General features: G+C 45.0%; 1 protein-coding gene across 3 annotated transcripts in view; it reads right to left on the bottom strand.

Annotated features, from left to right (window-relative positions):
• The window catches only part of LOC124220104 (protein lozenge), a 40,945-nt gene extending 21,784 nt beyond the window's left edge, over nucleotides 1-19,161 (bottom strand). For all 3 annotated transcript variants that reach the window (XM_046628573.2, XM_069137031.1, XM_069137032.1), the window contains exons 1-4: nucleotides 17,667-19,161; nucleotides 16,750-16,980; nucleotides 8,968-9,081; nucleotides 2,991-3,263 (exon numbers count right to left, since the gene is read on the bottom strand). In XM_046628573.2, the coding sequence (XP_046484529.1) occupies nucleotides 2,991-3,263; nucleotides 8,968-9,081; nucleotides 16,750-16,980; nucleotides 17,667-17,934 (886 nt within the window). In that variant the 5' untranslated portion in view covers nucleotides 17,935-19,161. The remainder of the gene's footprint in view (nucleotides 1-2,990; nucleotides 3,264-8,967; nucleotides 9,082-16,749; nucleotides 16,981-17,666) is intronic.
• Nucleotides 19,162-19,526: the final 365 nt, after the last annotated feature.

Here is a 19,526-nt window from a genome sequence, read left to right as displayed (position 1 = left end):
TTAGCAACGACACGAGGAGCCGTGCAGCCGCCGAGGAGAAGAAGAAGAAGAAGAAGAAGAAGAAGAAGAAGAAGAAGAAGAGAGATGATTATTCTGAAGACAATGCGGCGCGTTGTCGGCGAGGCGAGAGGGGGAATCGAAAAATAGAAGGAAAAGATGGAGTGGGAAAAAAAGCCAGCGGCAGAGAAGAATCGGTGTAAAAAGTGGCTGGATCCTCCGATCGGTAGATCAGAGCTGCAGGTTTACCCGTTCTCCGTGATAGTAAATATCTTCCGATCGATCGACGCTGCTGCATCCTCGAGGGGCAAAAAAAGGGTATAATCGAGGATCTTGCAATGTCTCCCGTGATCGCATATGTGCGTAATTGACCCGGCAGGAAATTAAATTTGCCGAGCGTTCGTACGAACGGGCGAACCTTGCCGCGGCGTCGCGACGAGTCGAGGTGTTGCTCTGCCAGCCGAGGCTATACGGAGCTGGCAAGGTGAAGACGGAGGTTAAGGGTGACGGGATTCAGCTTGGGGAACGGGGGTAGTAGCTACACAAAACCGCAGCGTATAGCTTCAAAGAGGTCTTGCCAGCGGGACTACCTGCCGTCTACTTAACCGACTTTGATCAGACTCAAACCGCTGCTTGGTACACATAAACCTTATACACGGCTGAACGGGTAGCAAGGCGCACCTTGTACGTGATGCGCGTATACCTACGCCTGTTTCATTCTCGACTTGCAGGGACTCGCGACGATCCGACAGCGTCTGGATTTCGGTGCTATTTTTGCTTCTTTCGGGAACCTGCGTGATTTTGGTTTTAAACATCTCCGAAGGGTGGACGAGGATCGAAGAGTAAAATGACCGCTTGAGAAAAAAGACGCGAAAATTTAACACGTTGCAAAGATTTTAAATTTAGAAAGGTTAAAGTATATACGGTTAAAACGTAGAATTGTAAGAATTCCAACTGCTCTGAATTATTGCATTCGTTCAGCTGACGGTTCTGTATCTCGAATTTCTATACTTGGAACTTTATACTTTTGAAATCTTATGGAGTAGATTTGGGAGTCTTTAAAAAGTGTACACTGTGAACTTTCTACATTCTTATTTTGCCACATATTTATACACCTCCGCCACCCAGGGTTTCAAAGTTTTTCATCGATCGGGCGATCAGAATTGATGAGAAAATTGCCAAATTCAAAAGAAATTGTTACTCGAATCGCTACAAAAATTCATCGTTCAATTACATTTTTTCGTCAAGGCCGTAACAATATTGTCCTCTCGTAACAAGTTTATTTTCCTGGGTTAAAATCGTTCGGGAATAAATTATGTTTCTGGATCCGCTAACCTGCGATACACACACACCCGTAAAGTGGGCCCGAATTCGGAACAAAAGAATCTTCTAACGCTGTACAAGCCCGATTTCAATGGAATCACGGCGTTGATGTCTGGGCGGCGGAAGAATCCTCTCCGTATCTCTCTATCTACCGAGTAGCGCTCTCGGCCGAGCTGTGAGCGTTTATATTATTTATACAGTTGATTAGGGTCCGGCGGAGGTACCTGCAAAGGTAGTTTCGGCCTCACAGCTCCGCGCAGGGTTGAGGTAATGGTAAATGGGCCCGCGTACGTGCCCCACGCCTCCGAGGCTCCCCGGGCCCACGTTCGGGCCTTATTGGGCCTTCGGGCCTTTGTGGACCCGCGAGGTGCGGATCGGTTTCTAACGCAACACGTGGCTTCGTTTCTCGTTAGAGAATCATTTGACCGATTGGTTCGATTCCGATTTCGATCGCGATTGCGATTACGCCTCGGTAATTCTCGACGCACGAACAAAAAAGCTGTCGGACGCACACCTTTGTTCTCAGTTATATCAAATCGCCTCGGCTTGCACGGACGGATTTCTGCAGCTCGGCCGCCGTAACGTTGCACCACGATCGGCGGTGATTCATTACACGATTTCACCAGGATGCTCCGTGACCGGATTAATTATATATCGTACGATGAGCGGGCAGAGCTCGATTTTTATCCCGCAGCTGATAATTCTGTCGCACAGGTAAAACGTCGACTTGCACTTTGGGAGGGACAAAAAAATTCCAGCGGTTTCAATCGAACCGTGCGTCATTCCGCAATCGGTTCGAGGACTGCTGGGGAATGTTACGCTAATTATCGATCCTACGGCGTCACGGTGCACGTTATAATACGAAAGACTGCGTCGCGTGTCAGACGCTGTTGTTTCTACGGTTCTCCGTGACTCCCGCGCTTTCTCAACAGCTGTTCACCATTCCCGGAAATCGGACCGAAGACCGTGCGTCACAACTGGACACTATGAAAATCTTTCGAAAGAAACTCCCGATATTTTTTATATTTTTTCAGACAATTTCATTAATCGAGAATATAGTTAGTATTGATTTCCTTCGTGGAGATACAGAGGTTATATTACGTGCGCAATTTCGTATCCGAAAAATAATGATTCGGAGCGAAACGTACGACGGCAAAATTCACAGATCTTGGGTTCAACGACATTGTTTTTATCCTCGACACTCCTAATTTCACTGTGCTCTGTGTCTCCGTTTATTTATTTATTTATTTATTTTCAAGTAGGCAACTCGGAGGATTAATTTTAAATCGCAAAAACTAATCTCGGACCCCGAGGAAATTGTCGATTACAATACTGCAGCAAGGTAACGCTTGTGAGTTACTAGATCGAGTGTGTGATATATTTAACCAGTGACAAAAATTGCGGTTGGGTATAATAAACTTTGTTACAGTAAGGTTTACAAGAGAAACGCGCCATTCCCCAAAGTTAAGTGACATAGAAATACGACAGTAATTTTCTTTCCGCCTGTGTAAACCTTAAGACACGAGCTGTCCGTGGCAGGAAACACCCTTGAAACCGCGACGGTTTCCGGTCTCTTAATTATTCTTACGCGATACGGATTAAAATTCTGGGCGATTCTGGAATCGGAAATAAATATGAAACGGCGTGGGGATAAACGTGAGTAAACTTACCACCGTGGGGCGGGCTCTGCTTGTAACACTCCTGCTGTGCCGTCGTCGGCTGTCCGCCCGACGAACCCGCGGATCCCGTCAGCTGCCCGGGAACGACGGACGTCGGGGAGGTCGCACTTACACTCTGGTGATGGTGGTGGTGATGATGGTGATGGTACTTGCTCTTACGGTACTGATGGTCGAGCGAGTCTCTCAAGTGACTGCCGAAGGGTGGGCCCGAATCTATGTACGGCCTCTGGCCCAGTCCGATTGCCCGGAATTGCTGCTGCTGCCCTAAGTCAATTGTGGGGCACAATATATTTCAATTAGAATACAGGAAAGAGAGAGAGAGAGAGAGAGAAGCTTTGTTCGAGAGAAGCTTTATTCACCCTGGGACGATTCCCCTCAGGCAGTATGTGGAATACGTGTATAAAATGCAATAAAACCAACAAGATTAAAACTAAAGTTGCGAAAGAATACCGAAAAGGTGATCAAAATAGATGAAATTAACAATAAATAGAGATAAAAAATGTAAGTAAGAAAATAAAAGAAGTTAGAAGATAAATAAATAAATAGTCGAATATCAGTAAACATAGAAAGAGAATAGATAAAAGTAACAATAAGATCAGTTCGGACAGAGGAAAATGATTCAACCGAATGTGAACAGGAATGAAATAGAACAAAACCAACAACAAAAGTTAAAACGAAAGTTACAAAGAATACAAGATTGATTGATTGGTTTTATTTAGGCTCTGGGGGTTAACCCGTAAGAGCCCGACACAGTATTGAAATAATAAACATAATTATAATGTATAATATTAAAACTAATTGAACAGAGAAATTCGTGAGTCCATGCGGCCTTATACAATAATAGGTTCAAGTTTTGATATTAGAGCGGTGCGGGAATATTAACGGCGCATTTGATGCGCGTAGAGGCGGGCCTTGAATACCTGCACCGATGGAGCAGTGCGTATGAGCGATTGGGCATTTACGTGGGCAATTCGAAGCGAGTTTCCACATGTAGATCAAGCGAACGAGAGTGCGAGTGTGGCGCGGGTGGTTGGGAGTCTGCTATCAGACGTGCTTTGGCCGATTGCGTTTGAGCGGAGTTTTTCGAGATCGACCATGCTTTGCAGTACCGCGTGTTCCGCATTCCCTTTCCCGCACAGATGAACGGAGCCATTTCTGAGCCGAACAGCCGAGATGTTAGGCTGAGAACGAGCCCAAGCTCGAGCCGCCTTTTGGAGAACATAGAGAGTAGTTGGTAGATTTCGATTTATGAGTATCTTCGAATCTCCGAGGGAAGGGTGTACGTCCTTGGCCACGAGTGCGGGTTTCCTTTGCCGTGCGAGGGTTACCAGTCTGTCACATGCGTGGGCGCTGGAAAATTTTACTAAGATTTTCGCCGGGTTTTGTGGACTCGAGACTCCCAGACGAAAAGCGTCAAGCACGCTGGAGGGTTCAAGATCAGCCCGAACTGCCGTGAGGACGGATTCCACGAGTTCGCGAGGATGCTCGCAGTCAACTAAGGGCAGCCCCGCAATGGGGAACAAGAGAGAGAGAGAGAGAGAGAGAGAGAGAAAGAGTCAAGCGACAGAAAGATATCTGTGGGCATTGAGAATTTTCTCCAGTGCTGAAGGTGTCACGCTTTTCTGCCAATTCCATTTTCACTACAGCTTGAATTATCCTCATTAAAGTTCGCGAGTAACGAAGTTTTTTTGGAGTAAAAATTTTTAGGGATAGGTTCTCGTAGAGTCAGCTTTATATGCGGATAGTTGGATTTTACATGTATATAAAAATATCGAAGTGTAATAAATTTCGAACTCTGGATCGAGTTAGTTCAAGATCAGATTTTTAAAGCGTTCAAATTTACACTTATCTTGATTTTCTGTTTCGAAGAGGCTCTGAAAGTTTGAGTACTCGGGGAAAAAAATCGATAAATGAGAAGTGGAAGAAAGAAGTTTAATTTCGTGTATATAATTTGTCTGACACCCTCAATAAACAGTCTGCAGCAAATGCCTCCAGAATATTATTTCCATGTAGTCCCTGGACGCAATAGCTTTGTATTCATGAAGGCAAGACGAATGTGCATTACTTCTAATTTAAAAGCGTTTATCGAATTTTTGTGGGACTCGATAAGACGGGAAGGGTTTGATTAGAAAGGTCGCGGCTAGTGTAGGAACCCAAGGAAGCTCGTACCGATTATGCCAGTGAAAAAGAAGTCGGAGAACGTTGGGCCCCAAGGGTATTTCAGGTTTGTATGGATCGCTAAACGGGTACAACGAACTGTGTCGAAAATGGGAGGGAAATGGAGTTTTGTAAGGCGGCAGGCCGATCGTGTGCCGATAATTGGCGGACAGCTCCGCGCGTTGTAAAGACGTTAAGGAGTTAAGATTCTGCCTAGATCAATCAACCCGCGAACAGCTGCTGATGCGGCCAAGGTTATTCTCCGCAAATACACGAAGATGTTGAAACGGACCTCGATTCTTCTCCACTTTGGAGAAAAGTGAAATCATCCAGTCGTGGGTGCGGATCAACTGGATAGATTTTGAATCAGCCCGTACGTCAAAAGCATAGTTACACTCATAACTAGGTAGGTATAATATCGGGTCGAAGTGAATGCCTCTGCAGAGACCATAATTATGAAAGACACGAGTCGATGGCACGCACGGCATGCTATTGAGCCGAGATTCCAGCGTGGTCGAGCCTCTTAATCATCCTAATATCCGCCTAATTGTACAAACGATATCCAGAACCCACTCGTATCGGCGAAACCTCGACTTCGGCGCACCGAGGCTGACAAAATATTTTCACGATGATTCCGTCACGCCTTGAAATCTCCCCGATCGTTGGATCCCTGCATGGAATTACAGACGAATTCCTGCAGGCATCCGTATTTACTCTGACACAATTCCAACGCGTGTAGTAGATTTTTCCAGAAAGTGGGAATTCACGTTTCACTCAAGACGAAGAAGAAGAAGAAGAAGAAACGGCTATAGAACACTCGCAATAATCGGGTTGCGCACGAATGCTGGGATCGAGGATTACTGTAAAATAATTGTATCGAATCCCAGCCTACTACTCCCACGAAATAATAGCTCTGATCCGCCGCAAGAAAAGCGACAAATAATATTCGACCGCAAACTGCGCGAAATTGTACCCACGATCAGGGCATATCTGTGCGGGGCGTCGATACCAAGTATTATACAAGTGCGATTGTATCGTTCACCGGTGGCTAGTGGCTACTGTTCCCGATCGGCTCTCGGGCTCTCAGATCGAGAGCCGTGGCTATATACATCGGATCGCTCCGAAGATCCCACGATTGACTTCTCACGTACCGGACGTGAGGCGCTGTAAGGCCCAAACCTATCGTTGTTCTACACCAACAGGCCTTTTTTGACTCGTGTTCATCTCTGCCCGTACCGAATGTCTCGAAGAGGGGAGGTTCGGTTAAGGGAGGGGGGGGGGGGGGATGAACCTGGCCCGAGATGAATCTGCAGCAAGTAAAATTGGGTGTAGAATATAAACGGTGCCCGTTAATATTTTTCCCCAGAAACATACACAGCTGATATATTCTCGCGCTGCAGTTTCGCGGACGTCGCAGTTTCCTGCCGAATTGTACTTATTTGAGTAAAAAAGGTGAAATATCTCTGCGACGGTTCGACGAAATTTTACTAAATTTTGTACGCGAGTTGAGTTTCACAGTTTCGAGATACCGTGTGAGTTTTATTGAATTTGAATAAAAAATGTGAAAGTTTGAAATTTGTCACTTGAATCGTGTTACATTTCAATTAAATGTCTCTCCGTGATTATATAAGTTAAGATTTCCAGAAACAGTATGCGAACGTACGTGTATAAAAATGCGTGTGCATTGTTACTGGTGTTGGAGCTCGAGTCTCAGCCGAGATTTAATATGTACACGTTATACGTATAGCCGAGGCGCGTTAATGTGTGTGTGTGTGAGTGTGTGTGCGCGCATGGGTTATAATATAACGGCGTGGACTCATTTATCTAATCACATATAGCAGCGGATGTAGCCGGCAGGCTTCGTGGGACCACTCCCTAGCGTCTTATTGTTAGGCCCTTCTTAACGTCGAGTGAAATTCAAACAACTCCATGATTCATGCTGCAGATGCAGTTTGACACCATGGTCGTAACCGTGTCTCCAACCCCTAGCAGGGGGCGATGGGGGTCGTAAGTATACGTTCGAAAGTAGCAAGATGAAGCAATGAAAATCGAATCGTGCATCGATTACCAAAATTCGAAAATCGACCATTCGTCAATCAGTGGGAAAAATTTCTTCCGGCTTTGAGCGGCGCAAGCTATATATGTATACATATATACAATTCGGATAGGCGTCGTTTCTTTGGTCCGTTGTGGTGGTATCAAGTTTTGCCCTCGTAATAAAACTTGTAATATACATCATTCACCATTAATCTCCGGATGTCCACCGAAATATCGAGTTACAATTACCTTGACATACGCGCGTGAAAAAAGACGATGGCATCGGAAGTAAGCGTTCGCATGCAAAGCGGACGTTGAGAAGGGGGCGCCTTATGTCTCCGCGGGGCGAGGCTTGTATACAAGAATCGAGGAACAGGTTTCGAAAATTACGAAAAAATAGCTCAATTACATGAAATTATGTGAAAAAGTAGAAACAATTTCAATAACAAAAAGCTCGCTGACGATTATATTGATATAATAAGGGGTGGCAGGTGTTTCTGGGGTGTCGTGTGCCATTGTTAGAAGACAATGCCGCCGCTGTAACCCGCCGTGGCTTGCTTCGGTAAAGCAGCGATACGCCTTGCCTACGGAGCCGCGCACGCACGCGACCCTCTAGTCGTATATGCAATATGTTGTCCGCCTCTTGCCGGCCCCGAAACCCCCGTCGAATTTCTGGCCTCCCGGACAAGAACCTATTAGGGTACGTGTTGCTGCCATGGCCCAAAACCCAACGATCCCACGGGAGCTCAGGGAGACGTCAATCGTTAAAAAGCGATTGTCAGCTTATCGAGGAACAGACCATTTTCAAACGCCATGCTATTCCACAACATTAATAATATTAATTTTTTATTGCCGGTATTCCAGAGTTACCAACGCGTCGTCACACACGGAAAGCTCTCGGATGATGTGATCGTGGGAATTTTTGATTCGATATTTCAGAGGTTTGTAATCTCCCGCGTCTTTACTGGAGAACGTTTTTGGAAAGATCGTTTACAGCCGTGGGAGAAGTGTTCCATAATAAAGAGGTATTCGATATTGGGCCATTGGATTAGGCTGAATAGGTGTCGTTGAATTTAAAGGGGGCGGCCGGCCACTCTGGAACTATACGTTTGAAAGCTTGCGACTCATCTCATCAATACTTGATTCCTCAAAATGCGAAATGCCCGCAAACAGTACAGATTTGCGGTTCAATTTACTGCACTGTAGCAGAGCCGTGCAGTACAGTACCTGATCAATCGTCGGCGCAACAGCAGCAACAGCAACAACAACAACAATATTTCAATGAATTCTTCTTACGGGAAACATTGATTGATAAGTTGCAACCACTCGTCCTCGTTGCATGAAATCTGACTGTAAGCAAACTTCTCGCGGAGTGGTCGATTGAATAATATGTAAATAATAAGGATGTGGGATAAAAAGAAAAAAAAGGGGGTCGAAGCTGCAGGCGTGCAAAGTGACGTCGCGAACCACATGCTATGCCGTGCCGATTCTCGTTTGGCAGGAAACTTTAAGCGAGCAGCATGCAAGCCGAATTCGTGACGGTTGCTGGTGCGTTGCGTGCAAATTGAAGCTACATTGATCCAACGATGCACAATGGCGGTCACATTGTAGACCCATTGGGGAAAAGTTAAATGGAAAGAGAAGAAGGAAAGTAGAAAACAATGAACAAAAAAAAAAAAAAAAAAAACCACGACACGAGCTGCATCACCCGGACAAATGGTAAAAATGTAAAAATTTTAAATGACTCTCGACTCATTTTGTGGTAGGTACTCACTGGTCTTTGATCTCGGTTCTCTTGGTCCATCAACCGTCACCTTGATAGCCCTGCTGTAGGTCGCAACTTGAGGCGGACTCGTCGATACCGTTATCGTTATGCTGAAACTTTTTCCTAGAATGAGACAAAAAAAAAAAAAGAAACGAAACAGAGATACTAGTTAATCGACTTAAACAAAATTTGCAACCAATCGCTACGTTTGTCGTCACAGCTGTACGATCCAATCGTCTAATTCTAGGTTTGTTTTCCTCAGTTTTAACACAATATCCGCTTCGTTGGTTAAGGACACTTTTAACGAGGTCGGATATTCGCTTATCTTTCTCAACTGACGGTAAAAGCGGTGCGATAACATCTTATCGTTGAGAAATTGTACTAATCTGCAGTACGAATCCCCTTTTCAAATGAAAAAACAACCTTACTTCGGACAGAATTTTTCAAAGAAATCTCGGTACAAGATCCACTCTCGCTCGTATATTCATGCCTTGGGTAATTATGCGCATATATAATCTTAGTGGCGAAATAAAATGGCTATTAATTACTTCTCTATTAGCCCCCCGAGAGTCGCTTCGCTCGGCTGCTGCTCGAGGGTTCGCGGGTATTGAGAAAAGTATCAGCGAAAGAGCGAAACGCGACGTGTGTGTCGTACGTATGCCCGTATAGAGAGGCATACACACGTGGCTGTAGGCGCGATATACGACTGCGCTGCAGAGCCGGAGGTTGGAGGCCCGGTATATTAATTCTCTCTCCATAAACGTCGTTGTAAGAGATTGACTACTCGGTTTTAACCGCCTAGTCGCTAATATGCATTTGGTAATTCATTGCCGCAGCTTCTTCGGCTTTAAACGCCTCCTCGCTTCATTGTATTATCCTGTGTCATTGGCGAGCTGTTTTGCGGACCAAAGATCGGTGCGAAAACAGCTAGGCGTATCGTATACAGTCCGAGCGGAAAAAGACGCGGCTGCGGACGATAGAATGAAGAATTTCGCTACCCGAATTAATCCCCCGGGAGAGGGATGATCTAACAAGGTGCTTAATTGCGGCCTCTCCGACACTCCGTCCGATTTTCAAGCCGATTTGAGGAGGCCAACTCCTCGGGGTTCACGATCACGGATCAGTTATACACACACAGCCGTAGACTCGCTGCGGTTCACCGAAAAATGCCTCGCAATTATCATCGGAGCTCTGTTATGGGTCGGTGGACCATGGGGGTTATTGAACGCACCATGGCGGCGGTTAGGCCTTGAATAATAGTCGTTTTAATTTAAACGCGTGTAATTATCAGGTAGCGTTTTTATTGAAGGCATGAATTAAGGGCCGCGCGTAAATCGGCGCAATTCCGGTCGAAGGATTCGGGTGCATCCTTCCAGCCATTAACGTTGCAGCTGAACGATTAACCCCTTGAAGCTCGAGGGGAACGGGGTGAAAAATTTTCGCCAAGACTGTACCGAACTCGGAGCTGTCTTAACGATTCGTACAAAGTGTTTGGGTGCGTTATTAAAAGTTGAAACGTTTCATTTTTTATGACCAGCCGAGAGTCGTTCCGGAATTCACCGCCTGTCTCCGCTCCTGCACAAGCGACTCTTTCTCTACAACGCCACGGACTGACTCTTTGAGGTTTTAAATAGACGCCGGTGTAATAATCTCTACTTGCGAGTCCCTTTTTTCATCCTAATTTCTTGTCACTATCCCCGTTCCGAAGTCCACTTATTAAAAATCGAATCAGACGCTCCCCTCGAGCGTGAAGAAAATTGTTCTTGCTCTGCTCTATTTTTTTTTTTTTTCTTTAGTCAATATACCAAGTTTAAGAGAGAAAATTATTATAAAGTAATACACATGTATATACTGTTATTAATTACTGAATCAGACTCGCGCTGCGTTGTTTCCTTCCGTTGCGAATCGCGTTATATGTCTATGTACCTAGGTATCTGTGCATAATCGTACTTTCCATTTCGCGTAACACGCGTATACACATTTATATTCACCGAAATCGTAGAAACTATTATTTGGACGTGTTGAATGCATGGAGAAAAAGAAAAGATAAACGAAAAAGAGATGAAAAAAAAAAAACCCCCATCAAAGTGATAGAAACCGAGTCATTATGTATACGTCGTTTACATAATTTGGGAATATTTTTTTTTACCTCTCGAGCGGTGCACCGCAGCTGTGGCGAATGATTTCGCGTTTCGCTCGGTATAATCTGTGCAGGCCACGGATAAAAAGTCATTCAATTATCCGATTTGTGCAATTATCCCGGTGGAAATCGGCGCCTTTTTGTCAACGGCAGACTTGAAACCGGTTCGACGTTTCTTCGCCAAATCTTTTGACGTCCTATATTCGAGTACATGTACATTTCACCCGTATACCTATAATCCTACGTACGCACGCACCTTTGTCGGGTGTCCGTCGGCATGATAACAGGCATCAAACACCCCCCCCCCCCCTCTCCCTTCGCAGCCCCTTTCTCGCCGACGGGACAACTGCGACTGCAACTGACTGCATCGTCACATATCGTCCCGAGCGTCCCGTCGGCTCCCTGTGTCATCCCTTTATACCCGTCATTGTATCATTGTTATCGTCATTGTTCACGCGCGGAGCGAATCTCATCTATGTACCTGTGCTATGTGCGAATGCTTTGCACGGCTGTTCGACTAGCCGGATTACCACGCGGATTTTATCCAACGAAACAATTATACCACGAGTTGAATCGATTTTTTGATTCCTCGAATTCGATCGAGGTGAATTCCGTATCTTATCGTGCTTATTTATCTTGCAGAGTGACGGAAACGAACCATCGAAGGGCTTAGATTTCGAAGAATAACCATTTTCGAGAACTAGTGTCGTTTTGTTGGGAATTTCTTTCCCTAAATTCGATTGACCATTCTACCAGAAACTTAAACTGAACGATTCTAGTCAGGATCTGTGAAACGACGATTTTTATGATTAGATCCGGTCATTGAGTAAAAGCAGTTTTCGCAAGTTGGTGAAAACTGTCCAAACAACGTCGATCGTCGAGTACCTTCAATCCAATAACATAATTTGTAACCGATATTCTGTACGTAACAAAACACATTATTCTCTAATAAATAAGTTTTCTTGTATAATTCAAATTCTTCGAGTAACAGTTCGCAACCTTCTTCTTTTTCTGAATAATAATAATAATTAAAAAAAAAAACAATTTCACACGGTCCCAAACGAAGCAATTAAATTATAAGCATAATATTGTATGTAAGAATAATTGAAAAAGGCGAAAAATTCGATCGTTTAAGACACACAGAACATAAATCACGATTTACGAGAAATATCGTATTAAAAAGATCGTCGTTCATCGGACGATCCATATTCCCTGTAAAAGACAGGATTCCCCGTCAAGATCCACGGAGTAAGACCTCACCAGATTGGAAGATCTTATAATTCGGCATTGGAAGCCGTGTCCTAGCCGGAGGCAAAAAACGTGGAATTCCTTCAGGAAATGTTCGTCGGCGTAGGTCCAGGCCGGTGTCCTGGTACCGGGTAGGCGGTCGAGGGGCACGGGGTGGTTCGGGGGTAGGTGGCACAGGTCTATCGCATTTGGGGCTAATAATGCAGCCGCCCCCGTGCCGGAGCTGCGGTTAATACTCGATGATGGGAACAGTCATCTGCAGAGACAGCCAGCCGGTCCGGCAGAGTCTAGCTCAACACCAACGGGACAAAACGGGGGCATACCGTCCAGGGCATAGGATAGGATAGGATATACGGCGCACCGCACGTTGCGTTACGTCGCGTTACGTCGCATCGCGCTGAGCGAAGCTGGCGAAAAAGGTAGGGTGCGTCGGTACGCGAGTTCGCACGGGGGGTTGCGGGGTGTCGGGGGTGGATTGTCAAATAATTACTATCGGTGGTAATTTCGACCCTGTGTATGTGCATATAAATATGCTGTACATATACCAACGCATACACGGATATTGCCTGTCGGTATATTACTAATTATATGACCTATAGATCAGCGGCAGAAACTTCTCGCGATGCGTACGATCGTCATTGGTTTCGAGGATTCGATTTGATCCCTCTTATTTTATATCCTAATTCACGAATTTGCCGACGTTATAATAACGGAGCGATTATTTAGCACGGTGATCGGTAATTTGTGATTCACAGGATATTCGAATATTAAACCTTGTTTGACACGTTGAGGTACAAACGACCTACGCCTTTTCTTCGTTAATTTAAAGTATGTAATTTAAAAAAATTGGGTCTGCGGGCGCCATTTGGTATTTTGTTATTTATATATAGTTTCAAAAGGTAACCTGTTAAGAATTTCTAATAATAATTTTCAAGTGAAAATATTGAATAGTTTATTTTTCATGACAGTTTTTGTCGCTGGGGTACAAGCGACCCCGGTGTGTCAAGTATGTGGTTATACATAAGTGTGTCAAACAAGGATTAATTCCATAATAACGTGTATAATTTAATGTCGACGATTTCTAACTTAAAAAAATCCACGATCCTAAATTCACTCTGAAATACTGCGCTGGTCGGAATATCCACAATGTATGTATAAAGAACGTGTGTTTACACAGAAGCAGGAAACACGAAAATAAAAATCGGTATTAATTAAGACTGAGAAAACAAACATAGTTGAATCCGAGAGAATGTTTATTCGAATAGTAGCTCCTCAGCAGAAATTTAATAATATCACATGGTGATTTGCACGTACTAAGAAAACTTCAAATATTTTAGTAAGAAGACAGTCAAATATTTCGTTGAGTGAATAAATTATCTGCTAAGGATTATTGAGATAAATATTATCGTGGATAAAACTATTATATATTATTTTTTTTTCAATCGAGCAAATGCAGTTATAATATCTAGAAAATGAAGGAAAATTTCCAATGAAAATGCAACGCTATTTGCGGTTTGCTCTGCGAGCTTTCCGCCGCTGAACAGCCCACCCCGGATATTCCTGCACTCAAATTAATATATTTACAAAAAAAAAAAAAGACTTGTACGTGACACCAGTCCGTTGTCGCGTGAATAGATTCGTCGAGGGAAAGAAGCCTCGGGGTTTGTGGAGTCGAATGTGGGCATAGGACGGAAGGCGGGTAGTCACACAGACACGCGCGATACAATTTATATTATTGTAGATTATATCCGATGCGCTGAAACGAGCTTTCTCTCTGTCCTCTGTCACACGCCGTCGCACGTACAATACGTACTTTACTGATGTGTCACTGTACACGAGTGTAGGTATTATCCGTGATGCCAGCGAATATGAGCTGTTTTCATTAGCAAAAATGAACCGTGCTTTCTATTTTTTCCTATATTATACATGAGAAATGATTTCGTTAATAAAACAACCACCGTATCGATGCAATAAAAACCGCAGATTAATTTGTAAATCGAATTGGCCACTTGACCGCGGATTGTTATTGGTAGATACACGTGTATGACGACCGATATCATTTTTTAGTATAACAAGTATCCACATGGTTGTATGTTTATACAGGTCTACACAGGCATGCGCGTTCATATAAATAGGGTACGAATTTACGGATGAAACTGCAGTGCAGGACCAGGTCCATTGAACCGCGGGGGCTGCAGGAGATGATGATAAAACGTGTGACAAAAGGGTAACGAATCGTATCCGCGAGCCGATGCACCGCACCCTGGATCAATCTGTTAACCATGAAACCCCGTAATCCTGAATGGCCGGAAACTAATTCGTGTATGTCGACGGTGACCGCGTCGAGGTGAAAATAATTCGCCGATCTTGAGACCGATCGCTCGATCGCGACGATCGAATTTCTAACCGGCGCACGTTCGTACGTTTCCACCTTCGCTCGATCCCCGTGTCGACGACGATCCACGCCGGAAGAAGCTTTTCTACGATCCGTCCGCGGTACGAAGCGCGAAATATCGGGGCGGGAATGCAGACGCCAATGATAAACTGGGGACGTCATTCTTGGTAATTGCAGTTTGGATCGATTGATACCATCGCGAGATGATTTCGGGTTAACAGCCAGTTGTTTTTGGTGGTGTGGGATTGCAGCGGACGTCGAGTAATGACTCTGGGGGTTGCAGCCCGAGCGGATGAACGACGGGGTGGAGGGCTAGGCTAGCCTCCAGCCTGACGATGATTACAATAACTGTGATTTCGACGGGAGGACGAAGGACGGGGGGCGGGGGGGCGGGGGGCTACACCACGGCCTCCATTATATCGCTTTGTGCGCGAATTGAGTGATCGCATTTATTAACAGAGTGCCGGTGGCTCCAGGCTCTCGGCTGCAGGATCCGGAAGAATAAAATCTCCGATCGCTCGCCTTTTAACGCGGTCAACCACTTGTCGGATCGAAAAGTCGCGGAATTAATTTACATTTCATTTGATTTATCTGAAAATCATCGACGCCTCGCGATTCCGCGTGTACCTAATAAGGACGAAGAGAGCGGACGCGTAGCAACGAAAAGGGACCGCTTTTTAATTATACTCCCGGTTTTACGTAACTTAATTTCGCAACGAACGTGTTGTAATTAATTTCACCGATTGATTTGCGATACCTATTCGTTTTTAGTGGATATCATTGCAGATTACACAATCGAATGATGTACGTATGTGTGCACGCGTATCATACACTAACACAGTGTTTCGTTCCCGGATGCAAAAATTAAATAAAACATTTCTGCGAAAATCTGTGACGATCAGGGAAAGAAGTAAAGGTTCGAATTAACTAGGCGTCGATTTCTGTGAATCAGATAATTCGTGGAATAAAAAAGATGGTGCGCAGGTATGAAAAAAATTCACGGCCTGTACTAGGAATTCAGGAACATTCCGCAAAGACACCTTATCGTACCATATTCGGCACGTATCAATTTCGCGCAGTGAATTATTTCGGAAGACGATTATAAACTCCACATACTATTGCCAAAGGCATTAAAGTTCCTGGAACTGGTAATATTCGCTGGAGTAGTCCTACTCTAATTCCTCAATATTTCATTAACAGAAATAACTTGCTTTGCGAATGATGTTGATAAATTTTTTTTACCAAGTATCGGCTTTCGATTAGCGCTCTAGTTATGAGTAAACAAGTAAACGCGATAATTATGATACCTACGCATAATTTAATCAAAATTACCCCGTCAAAAACTCCATCGAATTCAATGATCGGATTTTCCCGGGTTTGAAGTGTTGGCGTGATACAATTATAAGTTTGTAAGTGTAACACCTGCGGTAAATAAATTTTCCAACTGCGCAAACGCGTGTAAAAGCAAATTTCATCGAAAAAATCATACCCACGATTTCGTCATTTAAATTTGTACGAATTATCGAAGAGTTTGAATTTTGATCCTTCTCCCGAGGGTGTGCATGAAGTTGTTTGATGAACAGTGACATCGGATAATTGAAAATGGGTCTGTGTCGTAAAGCGTTGCATACATACATACGCATATGTATACATAGGCACGATTCATTTTTTAGCAACTCTTTTTTTCCATCTCTGTCTTTTTTTTTTTTTTTTTTGAGGAACAATAATATTTCTGATGGAAATACATTTGCACGTCAGTCTCCATGCGGATCTTTCACCGTTATTATTACCACTACTATCACGATTATTATTCGTCCAAATACATATTCATGGATCATAGGTATAGATTTTTCGCCAGTTTCACCCGCAGAACCACAGCTGCGATATGTTTCGTGAAAATTACATGTATACGTACCATATGCGTACGTACATAAGGTCCGGTATATATAAATCAAAAATTATTTATCCCTTCCAAACTAGCCATAACATGTGACGTGCGAATTCTCACCTCTTCCACTTCTGCCGACGAACCTCAGATCGTTGAATTTGGCGATCTGGTTCTTCATGAGGGCCGTCGAATTCCTGATCTCGGCGCAGCATTTTTCTTCGTTACCAGCGCGGACTGTGACGAGGGTGCCGTCGCTAACCTCGCCGAGTGCAACCACCTCGAATCCACCCGGTAGCGCCTTGTTCGACCTCCAATGCGTCGGTAGCTGACTGCAGAGGAAGAAAGGTGACCCTGGAAGCCGGGAGGAGAAGAATAAACGAATGATCGGGGCTCATTCCCAACAAGTCGCGGAAAGTGCTCGCGAATTTCATACCAGGGCTTGGCTCCCCAACTTCGAGAACCCGTTTACGACTGGTAAGAGTTATTAGCCGGCGCTAAGCTACCGCGGGTAAGAAAGTGACCCCGGTTACGTTACGATCGAGCCGGTGTGATACGTGATTCACGATCGATGATCCAGCCACGCAACGCTACGTTTCGAAGTGCCTGCAGAGAGCGAGCGGAAGGATTTTTAACAGGATGTGCGCAATCGTCGAAAGGTATTGCAAAACCTGGGCTATAACGTAAAGACGCGAATTTTGTTTACTCATCCACGCATCCTCCTCCGAGGCTCCCAAACTTTCCCAACTGACGAATCTTTTCGATGAAATCTCGCAGGTCTGAACGACTCGAATTAAATGATGAAACAGTTGCAGGTGAGTGCGGAGAATTAAACGGTTACAGTGATTCGATGAATTGATCCGCGATGTCCAATCGCTAATTGCAGCAATTAACGGGGCCCGAAAGCCACCTTACAACAGTCGGAAACGATGATTCGCATCGGCTGAACGCGGTGGGAAGATTGCATAATTCGCGAACCGGACCTCGTTCCAAGTTCGTTCCAAGCGTAAATTGATGTAAGAAATTTGAGGATTCCTCACCCGTCCTGACGAGTTCCCCGGGGTGTTTGGCCTGCGCCTCGTCGACGAGCCTCTCCGTCCACCAGAGTTCACCAACGGCTGCGGTTTCGCTCATCTCGCCGCCGCCGCCGCCTCCTTGGTACCCTAAGCCGCCCCCTTGGAGGGGCGACAGCGAAGATCCCGTTAATTCACCGTCTCCTCCCGACCCGACACTCCCAGCACCACCGCCACCCTCTCGTGTCCCAGTGAAATTCTCCCCGCAGCTTACGGATCCCACCGGGAGATGCATCCCACTTGCACTGCACCGCGGAATCACCAGTTTCGGTGACTTTTTACTCGGAGGTCCGAAGGGGAGTTTTCTTCTTTTTACTACGCAGGTACGTACCTGCACGTTTCCCTAATCGACACCGTCTGTTGCCTTTTGCACTCTCCCGACGGAATGTGTTTTTTATTATACTTGTTACAAACGATCGTTGATTGACGTGTTATTTATCGTTATTTATCCTTTACGTGTAATTCAGAAAAGTCGTTTAAATTTTTTACACGCATTATAAGAGTTGTTGCTGAAATTTACCGCACTTACGATGAGATACTTTGCAGCGTGTATTATTTTTGTAGAAAGTTTAAAGTTTCAACTCCCGGTCAAGGCTTTGGACCGATTAGGCTTCCAACGATTGATCGCAACTGTTGCATACTTTCCGGGATATTTAAAACTCGCAACACTCGGATATCGCGACGATAAGAAATCAACGGTTCGATAGAAAGTTAGATAAACCCTGATTGTAAAACAATCACTGTTTCACGGTGTTCCACAGTTGAGTTGTACGAACAATTTTCTTGCAGTCTTGAAGTTAAACTGTGATAAAGCGTATACAACGTACAAGTATAATTTACGCCTAGTAATTAAAATACACCCATATAGGGGAGCCGCACGTGTATTTCAATTCAAATATTACTTTATCAAGTTGAAACGTTGGCGTGTATAAATGCCCTTGAAGTTACCATATTATCACCTCTTGATATTCGAATAATCAGCATTTATATACGAGCGAGAAGGTGTTGCGGCGCATAAAAAAGCAATCGTTCGCTCCAAACTAAACAAAATACATAAAAAAAAAAAAAAAAACCGTCATCAGTGAAAACAACGGTTCTCCACAGACGTCGCTGTCCGATTAAAGAACGAAATTATCAGCATGTAACATTCCCAACAGACAATGAAATACGTTGAAAATTATTCCGCATATTATACTTATTATCCTGCATGTTACAATTGAATACGACATGCAGGTAATATCTCGCGACTATCACGGCGAAGAAATCAGCAACAAGCTCCGAACCCAACACTCGTCACTCGTTTACAGAAATTCGCGAATCCGTTCCCCGTGAAGACGACCACTGCGTCCGAGATCCGAATCCCGACTCCCGGGCGGCGAAACGTCAAACGCGGTTGACACGCGTGGCTGCCGTTCGCAGGCGGCTGGACTGCGTTAAGACCGGCGGTCGAGTCAGTCGCGGTCGGCGGTGCGCGACGTTGTGTCGCGATCTCGTCTCGTGCCCCGGGTCGGTCGGTCCCTCCCCCAACCCCCGGCCCCTGCCCTCTGCACAGCCTCTCCCTCTACCTACCCAGGCGTTGATACTTTGCCGACACTCGTGTAACGCCCGGCGCGCGGCCCGTTGGTTGGCTCGTTCCACGATCGAAATTCCCGGAGTGCCTCTTATGCCTCTCACTCACCGCCGCCGAGTCCTTGGGGATGATTGGCCATTTTTTTACCGCTTCTTCCTTCTTCCGTCCTTTCCTCTGCTCGCCTCACCACACCTTTCCCTTCATTCGTTTCCTTTCCTTACTTCCTCCGCTTCCGTTGCCACGAATTGTACACCACC

The sequence above is a fragment of the Neodiprion pinetum genome, chromosome 1 (assembly GCF_021155775.2).
Source record: "Neodiprion pinetum isolate iyNeoPine1 chromosome 1, iyNeoPine1.2, whole genome shotgun sequence".
NCBI lineage: Eukaryota > Metazoa > Arthropoda > Insecta > Hymenoptera > Diprionidae > Neodiprion > Neodiprion pinetum.
Note: the sequence above shows the minus strand (reverse complement) of the source record. Positions and strands in the feature narration are given on the sequence as shown.